The sequence below is a fragment of the Pelobates fuscus genome, chromosome 8 (assembly GCF_036172605.1).
Source record: "Pelobates fuscus isolate aPelFus1 chromosome 8, aPelFus1.pri, whole genome shotgun sequence".
Taxonomy (NCBI): domain Eukaryota; kingdom Metazoa; phylum Chordata; class Amphibia; order Anura; family Pelobatidae; genus Pelobates; species Pelobates fuscus.
This window is the reverse complement of record NC_086324.1, coordinates 173369270-173389176: the sequence shown is the minus strand read 5'-3', so window position 1 is coordinate 173389176 and position 19907 is coordinate 173369270. Positions and strand designations below refer to the sequence as shown.

Sequence of the window (19907 nt, the reverse complement as noted above, 5' to 3'; positions counted from 1 at the left end):
GTTTGTGTACCCAAGTAATTATCTCTCAGGCACAGGGGAGTGTAGGAGTGTCCTGGACCTGAGATTAAATGCCATTACAGTGTGTACTTTGTACTTTTACATAGTCCCCTCTCAGGTCCAGTGGGGAATGCTCCTGGAATATGTTAAAGAAAACCCCTTGCATGGGGACCTGCATATAAGGCCAGTTGCGGCTACCATTAAACAGTAACTCTTCACCCTTAACATAGTGACTCTTCTCATGTGTGGAGGGGACACCTGTATCTACTCTGGGGATTGCTATATAACTATACTCCCTGGCATTATAATCACTTGCTCTTGTAAGAGCACCCTACTCTACTCTCTGGCTTAGGAGAGGTCTCCCCACTGGAAGCTGGATCCTTATCTTGGGTCCAGAGTGGGTGGAGGACAGCGAGACCCCAACCAAGCTATAACGCTGGCAGTAGGGACTACGGTGCTTGGTGCAGTGGTGACTATGGTGTCCGGTGCGGTGCTTATGGTACTCAAGGATTACTAGAAAGCAGCGATTGGTGGAGGCACCCAGTCGAGGTACCAGACGTTCCGTCACACTCTTTATAATTGTGTTGTATAAGCATTGTATGACAATAAGACATTAACATGTTATATGGATTGTTATTTGATTATTAATATTGGTATTTATATAGCACCAGCTTATTCCACAGCGCTTTACAATAAATAATCTCTTACCTAGTGTATCAGACAGATATTTCAGCTCTTTGTTGTACAGAGAGTCCATCACATCAGTGATATTAATCCTCCCTCTGTTCTTGGTGTGATACAGGATCCCGAACGTGCATTGAGACACGTCCTGTGTGAAGTGACGGTACCCGGAGTTAGAGATGTAACAGGGTCTGACCTCCTGAACGCAGTCCCTGAACCCCTTAGATCTGAGCAGGGTCTGCAGCCAGGAGTATTCATCCTGCCCCGATCTGGAGAAGATCCCAACCGTGTGTTTCGGTGAATGCTACATAAGATTGGAAACCGCTTCGGTAAAGGTGTAGCAACCAAACAGAGTATTCAATTACCACATTTCAACATTAACTCAAAGGAGAAAATAAATCATGAAAATACATGGATGTTTATTTTGTTCATACAGGCATGTAATCTGCAGTGTATAAAGTGTTTTTGTCAGTGTGTGAAATGCATTTGCTATCATTTGAGAATTGTACGTGTAACGACTTGTTATTCTGAGTCCCCAGAATACTGAGAGAGAAATAAGACATCCGGTGATATGAGCTGTGACAGTGTCACTTTAATGCACCATATTTGGAGTCCGTACATTGATGAGTGCGCAAAGGGTTAAACAGCTGGGCTAGGGGCTAGGGGTTAATACAGCAGGTGTGGAGTTTATAAATATAGATTTATATAATAGTCTAATTTCAATAGAAAGATTTAATGTTACAATATGATTTATAGAATAAATTAGGGTTTCGGATTGAATCTAAGATATTGGTATAGGGCTGGTTTTAGGAGGCCCCTGGTCTTTTTGCCACCTACAAGCATCCAGCAGTGTGCATGCTAACTCCTCCCCGTCTGCATACCTGACAATATTTTAAATATTAAGACTAAGATATACTCTTTAGTTTTAGGGGTGTGAGTGGGGGGTGGCTCTGAGATATTTAAGTGACTTACTAACAACCATGTATACAACTAAAATGTGATTTAGAACAAGAACAATGTGTCTTATATACACAGACTGATTTCTAACCACATTTATTGTAGTATTAAGACACATTACTGGGAGTATTATTGCTGTGGAGTTCTGTTATACACTCTGACACATTACTGGGAGTATTATTGCTGTGGAGCTCTGTTATACACTCAGACACATTACTGGGAGTATTATTGCTGTGGAGCTCTGTTATACACTCAGACACATTACTGGGAGTATTATTGATGTGAAGCTCTGTGACACACTCAGACACATTACTGGGAGTATTATTGCTGTGGAGCTCTGTTATACACTCAGACACATTACTGGGAGTATTATTGCTGTGGAGCTCTGTTATACACTCAGACACATTACTGGGAGTATTATTACTGTGGGGCTCTGTTATACACTCAGACACATTACTGGGAGTATTAATGCTGTGGAGCTCTGTGACACACTCAGACACATTACTGGGAGTATTATTGCTGTGGAGCTCTGTTATACACTCAGACACATTACTGGGAGTATTATTGCCGTGGAGCTCTGTTATACACTCAGACACATTACTGGGAGTATTATTGCTGTGGAGCTCTGTTATACACTCAGACACATTACTGGGAGTATTATTGCTGTGGAGCTCTGTTATACACTCGGACACATTACTGGGAGTATTATTACTGTGGGGCTCTGTTATACACTAAGACACATTACTGGGAGTATTATTGATGTGAAGCTCTGTGACACACTCAGACACATTACTGGGAGTATTATTGCTATGGAGCTCTGTTATACACTCAGACACATTACTGGGAGTATTATTGCTGTGGAGCTCTGATATACACTAAGACACATTACTGGGAGTATTATTGCTGTGGAGCTCTGTTATACACTCAGACACATTACTGGGAGTATTATTGCTGTGTAGCTCTGTTATACACTCAGACACATTACTGGGAGTATTATTACTGTGGGGCTCTGTTATACACTCAGACACATTACTGGGAGTATTATTGCTGTGGGGCTCTGTTATACACTAAGACACATTACTGGGAGTATTATTGATGTGAAGCTCTGTGACACACTCAGACACATTACTGGGAGTATTATTGCTGTGGAGCTCTGTTATACACTCAGACACATTACTGGGAGTATTATTACTGTGGGGCTCTGTTATACACTCAGACACATTACTGTGAGTATTATTGCTGTGGAGCTCTGTTATACACTCAGACACATTACTGGGAGTATTATTGATGTGGAGCTCTGTGACACACTCAGACACATTACTGGGAGTAGTATTGCTGTGGGGCTCTGTTATACACTCAGACACATTACTGGGAGTAGTATTGCTATGGAGCTCTGTTATACACTCAGACACATTACTGGGAGTATTATTGCTGTGGAGCTCTGTGACACACTCAGACACATTACTGGGAGTAGTATTGCTATGGAGCTCTGTTATACACTCAGACACATTACTGGGAGTATTATTACTGTGGGGCTCTGTTATACACTCAGACACATTACTGGGAGTATTATTGCTGTGGAGCTCTGTTATACACTAAGACACATTACTGGGAGTATTATTGCTGTGTAGCTCTGTTATACACTCAGACACATTACTGGGAGTATTATTGCTGTGGGGCTCTGTTATACACTAAGACACATTACTGGGAGTATTATTGATGTGAAGCTCTGTGACACACTCAGACACATTACTGGGAGTATTATTGCTATGGAGCTCTGTTATACACTCAGACACATTACTGGGAGTATTATTGCTGTGGAGCTCTGTTATACACTCAGACACATTACTGGGAGTATTATTACTGTGGGGCTCTGTTATACACTCAGACACATTACTGGGAGTAGTATTGCTGTGGGGCTCTGTTATACACTCAGACACATTACTGGGAGTAGTATTGCTATGGAGCTCTGTTATACACTCAGACACATTACTGGGAGTATTATTGCTGTGGAGCTCTGTGACACACTCAGACACATTACTGGGAGTAGTATTGCTGTGGGGCTCTGTTATACACTAAGACACATTACTGGGAGTATTATTGATGTGAAGCTCTGTGACACACTCAGACACATTACTGGGAGTATTATTGCTATGGAGCTCTGTTATACACTCAGACACATTACTGGGAGTATTATTGCTGTGGAGCTCTGATATACAATCAGACACATTACTGGGAGTATTATTACTGTGGGGCTCTGTTATACACTCAGACACATTACTGGGAGTAGTATTGCTATGGAGCTCTGTTATACACTCAGACACATTACTGGGAGTATTATTGCTGTGGGACTCTGCTATACACTAAGACACATTACTGGGAGTATTATTGCTGTGGAGCTCTGTTATAAACTCAGACACATTACTGGGAGTATTATTGCTGTGGGACTCTGTTATACACTCAGACACATTACTGGGAGTATTATTGCTGTGTAGCTCTGTTATACACTCAGACACATTACTGGGAGTATTATTGCTGTGGGGCTCTGTTATACACTAAGACACATTACTGGGAGTATTATTGATGTGAAGCTCTGTGACACACTCAGACACATTACTGGGAGTATTATTGCTATGGAGCTCTGTTATACACTCAGACACATTACTGGGAGTATTATTGCTGTGGAGCTCTGTTATACACTCAGACACATTACTGGGAGTATTATTACTGTGGGGCTCTGTTATACACTCAGACACATTACTGGGAGTAGTATTGCTGTGGGGCTCTGTTATACACTCAGACACATTACTGGGAGTAGTATTGCTATGGAGCTCTGTTATACACTCAGACACATTACTGGGAGTATTATTGCTGTGGAGCTCTGTGACACACTCAGACACATTACTGGGAGTAGTATTGCTGTGGGGCTCTGTTATACACTAAGACACATTACTGGGAGTATTATTGATGTGAAGCTCTGTGACACACTCAGACACATTACTGGGAGTATTATTGCTATGGAGCTCTGTTATACACTCAGACACATTACTGGGAGTATTATTGCTGTGGAGCTCTGATATACAATCAGACACATTACTGGGAGTATTATTACTGTGGGGCTCTGTTATACACTCAGACACATTACTGGGAGTAGTATTGCTATGGAGCTCTGTTATACACTCAGACACATTACTGGGAGTATTATTGCTGTGGGACTCTGCTATACACTAAGACACATTACTGGGAGTATTATTGCTGTGGAGCTCTGTTATAAACTCAGACACATTACTGGGAGTATTATTGCTGTGGGACTCTGTTATACACTCAGACACATTACTGGGAGTATTATTGCTGTGTAGCTCTGTTATACACTCAGACACATTACTGGGAGTATTATTGCTGTGGGGCTCTGTTATACACTAAGACACATTACTGGGAGTATTATTGATGTGAAGCTCTGTGACACACTCAGACACATTACTGGGAGTATTATTGCTATGGAGCTCTGTTATACACTCAGACACATTACTGGGAGTATTATTGCTGTGGAGCTCTGTTATACACTCAGACACATTACTGGGAGTATTATTACTGTGGGGCTCTGTTATACACTCAGACACATTACTGTGAGTATTATTGCTGTGGAGCTCTGTTATACACTCAGACACATTACTGGGAGTATTATTGATGTGGAGCTCTGTGACACACTCAGACACATTACTGGGAGTAGTATTGCTGTGGGGCTCTGTTATACACTCAGACACATTACTGGGAGTAGTATTGCTATGGAGCTCTGTTATACACTCAGACACATTACTGGGAGTAGTATTGCTGTGGGGCTCTGTTATACACTCAGACACATTACTGGGAGTAGTATTGCTATGGAGCTCTGTTATACACTCAGACACATTACTGGGAGTATTATTACTGTGGGACTCTGTTATACACTCTGACACATTACTGGGAGTATTATTGCTGTGGGACTCTGTTATACACTCAGACACATTACTGGGAGTATTATTGCTATGGAGCTCTGTTATACACTCAGACACATTACTGGGAGTATTATTGCTGTGGAGCTCTGTTATACACTCAGCCACATTACTGGGAGTATTATTGCTGTGGAGCTCTGTTATACACTCAGTCACATTACTGGGAGTATTATTGCTGTGGAGCTCTGTTATACACTCAGACACATTACTGGGAGTTTTATTGCTATGGAGCTCTGTGATACACTCAGACACATTACTGGGAGTATTATTGCTGTGTAGCTCTGTGATACACTCAGACACATTACTGGGAGTATTATTGCTGTGGAGCTCTGTAATACACTCAGCCACATTACTGGGAGTATTATTGCTGTGGAGCTCTGTTATACACTCAGTCACATTACTGGGAGTATTATTGCTGTGGCGCTCTGTTATACACTCAGACACATTACTGGGAGTATTATTGCTATGGAGCTCTGTGACACACTCAGACACATTACTGGGAGTATTATTGCTGTGGAGCTCTGTTATACACTCAGTCACATTACTGGGAGTATTATTGCTGTGGCGCTCTGTTATACACTCAGACACATTACTGGGAGTATTATTGCTGTGGAGCTCTGTTATACACTCAGACACATTACTGGGAGTATTATTGATGTGGAGCTCTGTGACACACTCAGACACATTACTGGGAGTATGAAAAGTCCCATCAAATAGCTACTGCAGCGTTTTGATTGGTTGATGGAAAGTGATAACTGCAGAATATGTAAAGTCTAAGAATTGCAAATGCAGCAACGTGAGTACTTGTATTATCCGTTTTTTATTCAGGATTATTTATTATACATTATCTGTACAATAGAATAAAAAGAATGGTTTGGTTCGAGCCTGGACTGTCCCTTTAATTCTCTATGAACCTTCTTGAGTTTAGCCATCACTGACTGATCTCACAAATTGTGATGACGTCTCAATAAAATATAATTTCCTGCAAAACTGAGGATTTGCTGAAAACCAATAATTTAGTTTCTCATTGCATAAAACTCTTGTTTATAGTTTTCCTGATCATGAAGGAAAGAGAGACAATTTATAACAAAATATATAACATGATAGTTGTGTACAGAACAGGAACACAGTCAGCCTATACTGGGCTTATAACATGATAGACGTATACAGAGCTGGAACACTGGGCCTATAACATGGTAGATGTATACAGAGCTGGAACATAATCAGCCTATACTGGGCCTATGACATGATAGACGTATACAGAGCAGGAACACAATCAGCGTATACTGGGCCTATAACATGATAGACGTATACAAAGCAGGAACACAATCAGCGTATACTGGGCCTATATCGTGATAGATGTGTACAGAACTGGAACACAGTCAACCTATACTGGGCTTATAACACGGTGGACATATACACAGCTGGAACACAATCAGCCTATATTGGGCCTATAACTATGTAACTGTATACAGAGCTGGAACACAGTCAGCGTAAACTAGGGCTATAATATGGTAGATGTATACAGAGCTGGAACACAATCAGCCTATACTGGAGTTATATTGTTATAGATGCATACAGAACTGGAACACAGTTGGTCTATACTGGGCCTATAACATGATACATGTATACAGAGCTGGAACACAATCAGCCTATACTGGGTCTATATCGTGATAGACATATACAGAACTGGAACACAATCAGCCTATACTGGGCCTATAACATGATAGACATATACAGAACTGGAACACAATCAGCCTATACTGGGTCTATATCGTGATAGACATATACAGAACTGGAACACAATCAGCCTATACTGGGCCTATAACATGATAGACATATACAGAACTGGAACACAATCAGCCTATACTGGGCCTATAACATGATAGATGCGTACAGAGGTGGAACACAATCAGCCTATACTGGGTCTATATCGTGATAGACATATACAGAGCTGGAACACAGTCAGCCTATACTGGGCCTATAACATGATAGACATATACAGAGCTGGAACACAATCAGCCTATACTGGGTCTATATCGTGATAGACATATACAGAACTGGAACACAATCAGCCTATACTGGGCCTATAACATGATAGATGCGTACAGAGGTGGAACACAATCAGCCTATACTGGGTCTATATCGTGATAGACATATACAGAGCTGGAACACAGTCAGCCTATACTGGGCCTATAACATGATAGACATATACAGAGCTGGAACACAATCAGCCTATACTGGGTCTATATCGTGATAGACATATACAGAACTGGAACACAATCAGCCTATACTGGGCCTATAGCATGATAGACATATACAGAACTGGAACACAATCAGCCTATACTGGGCCTATAACATGATAGACATATACAGAACTGTTACACAATCAGCCTATACTGGGTCTATATCGTGATAGACATATACAGAACTGGAACACAATCAGCCTATACTGGGCCTATAACATGATAGACATATACAGAACTGGAACACAATCAGCCTATACTGGGCCTATAACATGATAGACATATACAGAGCTGGAACACAATCAGCCTATACTGGGCCTATAACATGATAGACATATACAGAGCTGGAACACAGTCAGCCTATTCTGGGCCTATAACATGATAGACATATACAGAGCAGGAACACAATCAGCCTATACTGGGTCTATATCGTGATAGACATATACAGAGCTGGAACACAGTCAGCCTATACTGGGCCTATAACATGATAGACGTATACAGAGCTGGAACACAGTCAGCCTATACTGGGCCTATAACATGATAGACATATACAGAGCTGGAACACAATCAGCCTATACTGGGCCTATAACATGATAGACATATACAGAGCTGGAACACAATCAGCCTATACTGGGCCTATAACATGGTAGACATATACAGAACTGGAACAAAGTCAGCCTATACTGGGCCTATAACATGATAGACATATACAGAGCTGGAACACAATCAGCCTATGCTGGGCCTATAACATGATAGACATATACAGAGCTGGAACACAGTCAGCCTATACTGGGCCTATAACATGATAGACATATACAGAGCTGGAACACAATCAGTCTATACTGGGCCTATAACATGATAGACATATACAGAGCAGGAACACAGTCAGCCTATACTGGGCCTATAACATGATAGACATATACAGAGCAGGAACACAATCAGCCTATACTGGGTCTATATCGTGATAGACATATACAGAGCTGGAACACAGTCAGCCTATACTGGGCCTATAACATGATAGACGTATACAGAGCTGGAACACAGTCAGCCTATACTGGGCCTATAACATGATAGACATATACAGAGCTGGAACACAATCAGTCTATACTGGGCCTATAACATGATAGACATATACAGAGCTGGAACACAGTCATCCTATACTGGGCCTATAACATGATAGACATATACAGAACTGGAACACAATCAGCCTATACTGGGCCTATAACATGATAGACATATACAGAGTTGGACTGGGCCAATAAATGTATGTTTTTCTTTATTCTTATTTGGCAGATTGCTCTGTCCCCAGAACAGAGACCCAGAGACGCGGTATTAAAGCAGTAATGACTGGTGTGTGGTGGAGAATTCCTGGACAGTCGCGTTAGTGATTTATTTGAGAGAATCTGCCCTCTCTGTACATGTCCCGATACGAGCCTATAATCCAGACAGACATTAATGCATTGCAGCAGACTCCTCTAAAATCAAGAAAGAAGCACCAAAAACAGAAACATGTATCAAATAAGAATGACTGTATAATATCTTACCATGATATATGATAAAAGATAACCTGGTGATCCTGTAAGAAGAAAGGATGACAAATATGATTTACCGATTAAATGGGAGTCATAGACAGACACACAATCGTGAAGAAGTATTGACAACATCACATATTCTAATAACAAAGTATTAAAATGAAACGCTAACGTATGATTTAACGGCTCCAACACCATTACCTTCACCCTTATAATTACATGCTATGGTTATTATTATAGGACGATATTACTATTGTGTTACATTTATCATTGTCTGAAATGGTCAATTGTTTTTCATATTGTGCTGAAACACATGATAATACTGTACTAGCATGGGATATACATACGGGTGGTGCTTCAGTCCCTTTGGCCACTGCCAGGCCCCCAACATGTACATAAAACAAAAGAACTGGACTTCACACCTGGTATGGCAGAACATACAAGGTATACATATTTCAAAACTAAACAATGTCATGTTCCTCAGTATCTACCTGAAAGTGGTGGGTTGTACGGAGGTGTTGCGTGAATTGGTACAATTCCATATGTTCTAAGAGCAAACCTTTTTGATGTTTTAATCAATCAAGTTTATATTGTACCTGGGGGGACAGGATGAAGCCTGGGTTGGGGTCGCACTGCTGGGGATTAGGAAATAATAGGTGGGAGACCCTTTGAGATATGGTGATCAAACTAGGTCGTCTCTCCTACAACAAACATTCCTATTTTCCACGACACTTCCCCTTCTCTGTAGGTCTCTGACCGAGGTCCCTCCTGGCTTTTTATCAATGTCAATTTTATACTTTACTTACTTTATGCTATAAAATACTGTTTATATTGGAACAACCCTGGATACAGTTCTGATATTTCCCTTTTGACTCGATGTACAATTCCCTTCTAGACTGTAAGCTCAGGGGGTTGTTCTATTTTACTTTTGTTTTGAAGTGTCTATATATTTATTTCCTGTTTGTATAACTACTAATGCTACTTTTACAAAGATGTTAAAGTGCTCCTGATAAGAGCCCTACGTATGAATATTTGAATAAATAAATACTGGTCAATTAAATTGGGTGTGGCTACATGTTTTACGTGTGTTTTTATATATTTTGGCCACTAGGGGCATATACTGCACTCATGATTAAGGAATTCTGTCAAAAAGATGTGTAATTGTGTGGCTACTCCCAGTATGTAAATATGTCCTTATTTATTGGCTGTATACCAGGTGTGGAGCCCAGGGTTCACAAATATCAGTTCTTTTGAGATTTTACTTAAAGAGACACTATGCTCACCTGAATAACTGTAGCTTAATGTAGTTGTTCTGATGTGTATAGTCTGCCCCTGCATGCATTTGCATGTAAACATTGCATTTTCAGAGAAGAGGCAGTGTGTACATTGCTCTTTTTGGACACCTTCCTGGGTCAGTGCTGCACAACGTGCAGGGAGACGCTGAATTTTTCCAATATAAATGAATGGATTTAATGCATCTCTATAAGAAGATGCTATTTGCCCATGGTGTCACTTGGCTCTGCCACATTCCGCCCCTTGGCTAAGATGATCAGAATTGACAATCTCAGCCAACCCAATGCTTTCCTATGGGATCATCAATTCTGGATGGACATGCTCAGCACTGGAATAAGGGTGAGCCTTTACTGTATTTACAGGGAGAAAGGGGGGCTTATTTGTGTTTTTAACACTATAGGTTCAGGAATACACGTTTTTGCTCCATTCCCTATAGTCTTCTTTTAACTTTTAGTTTATAATCTAGACACTATATAAATCTCTACCAAAATAACAGGATTCTAAAGGTACCTGTAGTAATAAATGCATTACCTTTATGGAACCTGTGGTTCTTAAAGCCTCAGCATGCTACAGAAATAAAGTGTGTGTAGGAGGAGTAATTGATGAGTCTATTAAATACCTTGGCTTGTCTTCATGATCTTTTCCATGTCTCTCAGCTTTTCCTTTGCCTTTTGGAATAAAGGTAATTTCTCCTTGAAGAGTTTAATATCACTCTTTGTGTAGCATATTAACTTGTTGCAGAAATCAGGAGTTGCTGTTTTAGAACATTTATCCTTCTCACATTCTTTTTCATCCAGGTCACCAAACACAATGATCCAGTTCTTCTTATCTACAAACCATAGAAAAATACATTTAACAAAGCAAACAAATGTATGATGGGTTTATAGCGCTTTAACATGGTATGTACGTATGGATGGATGGATGTGAAGCATGGTGTTTACCCTGATTGTAAAATGTTTTTGCCAGTTCCTCAAGGTCTAAATGTTTGTTCTCATCATCACTGAGTTCTCTTGATTTGTATAAAATTACATGGGATATTGGGGAAGCATCTTGTTCGAGTTTTTGTTGATCTTGATGGTACAAGCAGTGCTTAACATCGGTCACGCAGTCTTTAAAGTCTTCCAATCTCAGTAGGTTGACCAGCCATTGACAGTCATCATTCTCTGACCGTGTGATAATCCAAGCGTTGTGTGTGGCTCCTCCAAAGGGCTAAATAGAAAGAAATTAAAATGACCTTACATGAACATGCTCAAACCTGCTACAGGGCAGAACCAGGACTCCTTGGGGGAGGTTCAAACACCCATTACTAGTCTTGACAGACACTGATTTGATGTAAGTACAACTAAGGATGAAGATAAAACAAACAAACAAAGCACAGTTTTCACACCTTAATTGTTTTTTTCTATCACGCCATCATATTGCTTTTTCTTCTTTGCTACATTTTTTTTTATCCGCGCACATTATCCCTTTAAACTGTACGATCATAAGCCGTTTTGCAGGACGTATTGTATAAAAGTTCAAAGTACATTGGCTGTGCTTTCCCCTGTTTTTGTATGAGACTGTCTAATTAAAACCCCCTATGTTCATAACAATACTTATGATTGCTAACAGTTTTTTTTTTATATAAGTTTTTCACATTTTTATATTTGCTATAATTTCCATTTTACAAAAAAACAAAAAACCTTCACATTTTGCAAGTTTATGTGCTAGTTAGGCAAACTATTTTACAGCTAAATGTTATACTAATTTTTTTTCCAACAACAATTTGCATCGGGAGGTACACTGTATACAGTTAAATCTTACCAACTCTGTCAATTCAGTCAGATCTTAGCAAACCTAAGTACACACTCCTCTACGTGTCAGAACCAATAATAACTATGGGAAAGCATTGGATTGGCAAAAAATCGGCAATTATGATATTGTCACCAAGAAGACTGGGGCGGACCCGTGTGCTGCTGGAAATAACGTGAGTTTTCACCTTTCCTAAGGGGACTATGGGGAGGCAAGCCAACTAAATGGTGGATGAAACACTATAGGCTCAGGAATACATGTTTGTGTTCCTGACCCTATAGTGTTCCTTTAAGTTTTGTCCTTCATCTATGTGGGTCACTATTGGGTATTTGATGTATAATCTCGTGAGACCGGAAGTGATGACATCATTTCTGGTCCTGATCGAGTAGTCCTTACTGATGGCCATCAGCTGTTTAGCGGAGTATATATACATGACCAGGTTACGTATGATAAAAGTTCCCTTGAGAAAGGCATCCCTTTGTGTGCCGAAATGTTGGGGGGGTCGGTTATTGATCATATATTGATTTATAGATTCTAGCCTTTTTCTGTGTTTATTGTATGTTAAATTATCCTTTTATTGTGTAAATTAAGAAGTAATCATATTTTTAAGATTTTATTTTCAATGGAGTATTGTTTTGTAGTGAAGGAGTTCATATGAGTGCTTTTGCATATTTATCTGGATACAGACTTTGTACAAAAGTATTAGTGTTATAGTTTTATATAGTATTATAATATACTCCTATAAAATTAGTTTTGTCCCAAATCCATTAATTTTTAAAAAAAAATCCTTTATTGATTTATTTTTTTTAATATTGCATGCATTTTCTTTCCATTTTCAACAATCATTAGCATATTGATTTTTTTTTTTTGTTTTGTTCAAATCTCCATACAGCCCACCTTGTCTGTCTGGATTGTCTCAGGTTATAGAAGGGAATATAACATCACCAGGGCCGGATTTACACGTCAGGCGTCTGTGTAGGCACAAAATTCTAAGACAGCCCTGCTCCCAACACGAAACAAGGCAGATAAACGAAGTATAATACATTTATTAACAGAACGTTGCAGGATTTAAAAACAGCTAAAAAAAAATATTCAGATATGTATAAATGTATGTATGTGCACATTTCTGTTTGTAGTATAGTGTTTGAACCTGTGAGTATAGTGAGTGTATGCAGCTGTGTAAAAGAACACATGGTTACAAATAATGTTAGAAGTGGTTATAGTAAAATAAACTCAAAGGGCTAAACTCAAAGAGACACTCCAGACCCCTAAAGCAGTTTAGTTTGCTGAAAAGCTTTACATGTGAAGAGTGTATCCTCTTTCTTTTATATTTTTTTCAATAGACATAGATGATTTTATAAATTAACCCTGGTTTCAGTCGGACAACCTGTTCTGTTCTTCCTGGTTTGTTTAGCTCAGTGGCGCTCAAATCAAGAGGCTGCAATTGCCCAGAGCACCTGCCTTCTCATTGACTTCTCATTGAGTCTTCTGTAGCCCAGTGAGAATGATGATATTAGAGCTGCCGGAGCTGTTATACAGTGTGCATCACTCAGAGCTCCCCTGCTCCCCCTGCACGGCATTTCCCGTGTGAGAGGCTGTTAGTGGCAGATGGGAAGTGATCCCTTCCACTTCCTGTCCAGCCTCACACATAGACAGTGGAGGATTTGGGACAGCACTGAGTATAACACCTGCTATAACTGTTCCTGCAGCTCTGCTATTAAGGCTGGCTAGATACAGAGGGCACTGGCCAAGGCTCCTGGTACTTATCTCCCCATACCAGCTTATTTTATCTCCAACAAAAGCACATTATAAGTACTCAAAACAGGTGCCCCTAGTGGTCAAGTGCCTGTATACAGGTGCTTACTGTAGCGGAATGGACATCTACCACAGACAAGCTGTGCTGTATTTGGGCTGTCCGTATTTTTTTCCCTGTTATTTTGTACCAGATTGCTGTGTTATTTCGTGTGTTTCTGTTTTAGCCATTCGGGAGACTTCATACGAATTGAGTCCATTCGTCTCCCGAATGAGGACCACCCCTGTGCCCCATTAGAACGTTAACACCTGCCACTTAAGTACGAAAACAGCAAGGGAAACAATTAATGAGTGTTTCCTCTGGGTGGCCGCTGTACGTATAAGCGAACTGTGGCGAACTGTGGAGGGGACTACTTGCCAGCCTTTTACCCTGTGACTATGGCCCCTTTAATTTATTGTGGCTATTGGGACTTTAAACAATGGTTCTTCGAACTCCTGAACAGTCGAAGTGGCTGCCTTTTGACATTCGAACATGTGGTGGCGGCGGCCATCTTGTTCGCGTGGACCAAAACCATGAATAGACTTCAGGGGGACTTATCCGTGACTGCCCTGGAACTATTTTCGTCATGAAAACCTTGCGGTTCCCGGTCGGTCCTCCAGCGGCACTTAGCTGCGATTCTATGGAGCTTTTTTGGCGCATGGGACCATCCCTGCGCCTGGGCAAAACTATTACTTCCATTTTTTTTTACCCCAGTGGTGAAGTGGCTTTCGCCACATGAACATATGTCTGAGAGGATTGCGGCCATCTCGTCTCCCGAACGAGGACAGTGGTACTTGATCGTTAAATGCCTGGAACTATTTTCGGCTAGGCCCTCGCACCAACACCGGTAAACTTTTTCGACCGCTGCCTGTCCATGTTCCCGACCACCTACACGGACTGCGTTCGGGAGATGTAAACTACCGAACCGGGGGAACATTCGTATCCTGGAAGCAAACTATTCCCTTGCATGGTTTTCGTATAGGAACCACACGAACAGAGACCGGCCCAGACACCCATTCCTCTGGAACTATTTCCGGCTAGCGCCTCGTGTCTGGCCGGTCAAAACTTCCACACGGTGCCATTCCCGTTCTACTGAACCGATCTGAGTGATTCTTGGATATGTTGGTCACTTAGATCGGGGCTATCGGGGAATGTGCTTTGTGTGGGGTTCCCAGGTATGGTTGAGGGACTTTTGGGGTACAGGATATTTTGTCGCAGCACTGCACATGGTGTGAACCCAGGACTGTGTATGGTGAGAACCCAACACTTAACTCAGCACTGCGTATGGTGTGAACCCAGCACTGAACTCAGCACTGCGTATGGTGTGAACCCAGGACTGCGTATGGTGTGAACCCAGCACTGAACGCCACACTGTGTATGGTGTGAACCCAGCACTGCGTATGGTGTGAACCAACACTGTGTATGGTGTGTACGCAGCACTGCACATTTTGTGTATATATTATTGTTTTTAATTTGTTTCTACATATATTTGTAAAGTTTTTCCAATAATTTGATCAAAAAAGAATGAGTAACATCTCAAACCCGAAACAACCCTTAAGCAGTAAATAATAATAGATAAATGACACAAAACAGAATAAAACCAGTTACAGCAAGTTGTAAATATATTACCCAGAATCCTGTAATGTAAGCTCCAAAATTCCAGATAACAGAAACAGCCCAATCAAACCATCCTGTAGAAATAAATATGTTTTATTAGAAAAAATGATAACAAAAACATCTCACACATGACACCTGAATAATGGTTTTAATAGCAAACGTAACAACTATGTGATATTTGCCAGCATAATCCATACACGGTAACACACAAGGTGTAATGTCAGTACATATAGAATCCATACACGGTAACACGCAAGGTGTAATGTCAGTACATATAGAATCCATACACGGTAACACACAAGGTGTAATGTCAGTACATATAGAATCCATACACGGTAACACGCAAGGTGTAATGTCAGTACATATAGAATCCACACACGGTAACACGCGAGGTGTAATGTCAGTACATATAGAATCCACACACGGTAACACGCGAGGTGTAATGTCAGTACATATAGAATCCACACACGGTAACACGCGAGGTGTAATGTCAGTACATATAGAATCCACACACGGTAACACGCGAGGTGTAATGTCAGTACATATAGAATCCACACACGGTAACACGCGAGGTGTAATGTCAGTACATATAGAATCCACACACGGTAACACAATGTGCAATCCAAAAGGTATAAGGTGAAAGTGCACACCAGATTAGAGGAATATTACCTAGATACACAGTACACTCGATATACAGTATACTTGAGAAAAGGGTATTGCAGTTTTCCTATATAGAAATACAAACAAAACGCGACATAGTGTAATCTGAATGAATATTAGGTGAGAGGTTTAAAACTCGATACACACAATTTTATGAGCCCATTCAAGTTGGCTTTGGACTTATAGAACATGGATGTCTCCTTTATGGACATAAAACGCTATTATCCATAGGATGGGTCCCACAGCTGGTAGAAAGTACAGATCAGGAGCATATAGATTTTAAAAAATATATTGTTTTTAAAATTAATTTATTATTACTGAATATATAAAAAACAAACAATTATTCTATGTTGGAAAAACGGATTTGACTCTGAGAGATAGAATCAGGGGTCACAGATCGGCTATCATTACAGCCTTTAGAGATGGGAAGACAGAAAAATTCAATCATAGATTACCCACTCTTAAAGGACCACTCTAGTGCCAGGAAAACATACTCGTTTTCCTGGCACTAGAGTGCCCTGAGGGTGCCCCCACCCTCAGGGACCCACTCCCGCCGGGCTCTGGGGGGAGGAAGGGGTTAAACTTACCTCTTTCTCCAGCGCCGGGCGGGGAGCTTTCCTCCTCCTCTTCGCGACGTCATCGGCTGAATGCGCATGCGCGGCAGGAGCCGCGCTCGCATTCAGCCGGTCGCATAGGAAAGCATTCATAATGCTTTCCTATGGACGCTTGCGTGCTCTCACTGTGATTTTCACAGAGAGAATCACGCAAGCGCCTCTAGCGCCGGTCAATGAGACAGCCACTAGAGGCTCTGGAGGCTGGCTTAACCCTCAGTATAAACATAGCAGTTTCTCTGAAACTGCTATGTTTATAAAAAAAAGGGTAAAAGCTAGCTGGACCTGGCACCCAGACCACTTCATTAAGCTGAAGAGGTCTGGGTGCCTAGAGTGGTCCTTTAAATTCATCGCTATTGATGTGATACCCGTTCTCACCAGAGGAGGAGATTGTTCTAGACTATTGTTACAAAAAGAAACCTGGATAACACAACTGGACACTATACATCCCAAAGGACTTAACCAATATACATTGTTTAATTCGTTTTTGGATATTCGTTAATTTGGATCAGTGTAATCAGTATTGTTTATATATTATGGCTTAGAAGCAGGGAGTCTGGTAGTATTCCAACCCCTGAAATATGTTTGTATAGATATAGTGGATTTATGTTTGTTGTCTATGGTTAGCAAGTATCTAATTATGATAGACTAAGTATTTCACATGCAATATGAGGTTTTGTAGTTTACTATTGGTTGGTATTGTTAGAGTATATCACTTAGTTATATTTTTGGGCATAGTTAGATTATAATACTCCATACATGATTATTGAGTGCTTTCTATTTATGTATATACGGTGTTTTCTTTATTAGATATAGTAGAATTGTACTGTTGATATGTGTCTATTCAGGGACAGATCGTCACATGCATTATTAGTTACACTTTATTTTCTCTGGTCGGTGTCACATGTGTGGGCACTTAGGTTACACATACACCAGTTCATGTAAATTTTCTTGATGTCCTTGGACTGTCTCTTCTTGTTCATGTGGCACATGTACTTTCTTACATTATTTATTCCTTTGGCTAAATCTCCTATATTTACACTCTCTGGTTAGTTCTCACATCACCCCATATCCACAAAGATCTACTTCTGTGTACACTTTGTCTGCTCTCTTTCTTACATTGTACATTTAGATCGGTACATTATTCAGTTTGTAGTCATTTTTCACACTCACACTCCTCGGACAGTTCTTCATATCAACTTATACATTCACATAGATGCACATTAAATTTTCTCTGCTTTCATAATCCGTGGTAATACTCATTTCTGTCATTTAGACTTGTTTCAGTTTAAGCCCCATAGTCCGATGCATGTTTTTCATTAAACTTAGCAATATTTTCATTATTCATATATCCTCTATGTTGTACGCACGTCCGGTGGTGTTTCTATGGAAACCTTTGTTCATGCACGTCATTCTTGTCGTTCACGGACGTATTGTGTCATCACGTCCGGATACACGCCCCATGCATGCGCACGGGTAACAAGCACCAGACGGTGATCGGGAATCACTACACACAGATGGGGTAAGTTAGATATTTAATATTTTTTATATATTTACACTGTTTGCACACTTTCCTTATCTTGATAAAGACCCTGAAGGGTCAAAACGTTGATGTAGAGGTTGTGATTATTTTTTTAAATATATTTGGAAATCCAAGAGAGTGCTCCTGTTTTGACTATATACACACATACAAACACACACACACACACAGTTGATACTCAAAAAATTAGAATATCGTGCAAAAGTTAATTTATTTCAGTAATGCAACGTAAAAGGGGAAACTAATATATTAGATAGACGCATTACATACAAAGCAAGATAGTTCAAGCCGTGATTTGTCATAAATGCGATGATTATGGCTTACAGCTCATGAAAACCCAAAATCCACAATCTCAGTAAATTAGAATATTACATGCAATCAATAAAACAAGCAGTGTACATAGAACAATATCTCTTAACAAATTTAAACCTCTTTAGTTTACAAAAATGTTGCCTCAGAGGGGTTATGATAACATTATACCAATATATCCGGGGTCAATACAAACCATTGTGTGGAAATCTATTCACTAACCGGACCTTACATAGGACACAAGGTCATGTGTTTAGACTGGAAGAAAGAAGATTTAGTCTAAGGCAAAGGAAAGGTTTTTTTTTTACCAATAAGGATGTGGAATTCTCTGCATGAAAAGGTGGTTTTATCAGAGTCCGTACAGATGTTTAAACAGCAACTAGATGCAAACAGAATATTCAATGATAAAATATTTAACTGTAGGGTAATAGCTTCTTGATCCAAGGATTAATCAGACTGCCATTCTGGGGTCAAGATGGAATTATTTTCCTTGTTTGTTGCAAAATTGGAAGTGCTTCAAACTGTGGTTTTTTTGTTTTGCCTTCTTTTGGATCAACATCAAAAAACAAATGTGAGGAAGGCTGAACTTGATGGACGCATGTCTCTTTTCAGCTATGTAACTGTGTAACATATATACGTACATACATCTATGGAATCTTTATCCGTTACACAGTATCTAGGGTCTCAAAAAGAGAAACAGGAGAAAACAATAATAGTGCAGTATTTCCTCAAAAAAAGAAGACCAGGGACCTAATGAAAGTATTTAGAGAATTGGGCAGACTAGATGGGCTAAAAACAGAGATGGGGACCCTGGGCTGGGGTGGGGTTGGGAAATGGTGACACTGGGTTGAAGTTGGGGAGAGAGTTTGACACTAGATTGCAAGGGGTG

General features: G+C 40.3%; 2 protein-coding genes across 5 annotated transcripts in view; one reads left to right on the top strand and one right to left on the bottom strand.

Moving 5' to 3' along the window:
• Positions 1-19907, top strand: part of LOC134572063 (very long chain fatty acid elongase 4-like) — a 596371-nt gene that overhangs the window by 168867 nt on the left and 407597 nt on the right. The gene's annotated exons all lie outside the window — the stretch shown is intronic.
• LOC134571374 (uncharacterized) lies at positions 65-11630 on the bottom strand. Its single transcript, XM_063429575.1, has 5 exons — positions 11606-11630; positions 11318-11527; positions 9418-9449; positions 689-982; positions 65-169 (listed from the first exon to the last, which is right to left on the bottom strand). Exons 1-5 carry the CDS (start codon positions 11628-11630, stop codon positions 65-67), a joined length of 666 nt encoding a protein of 221 aa, XP_063285645.1.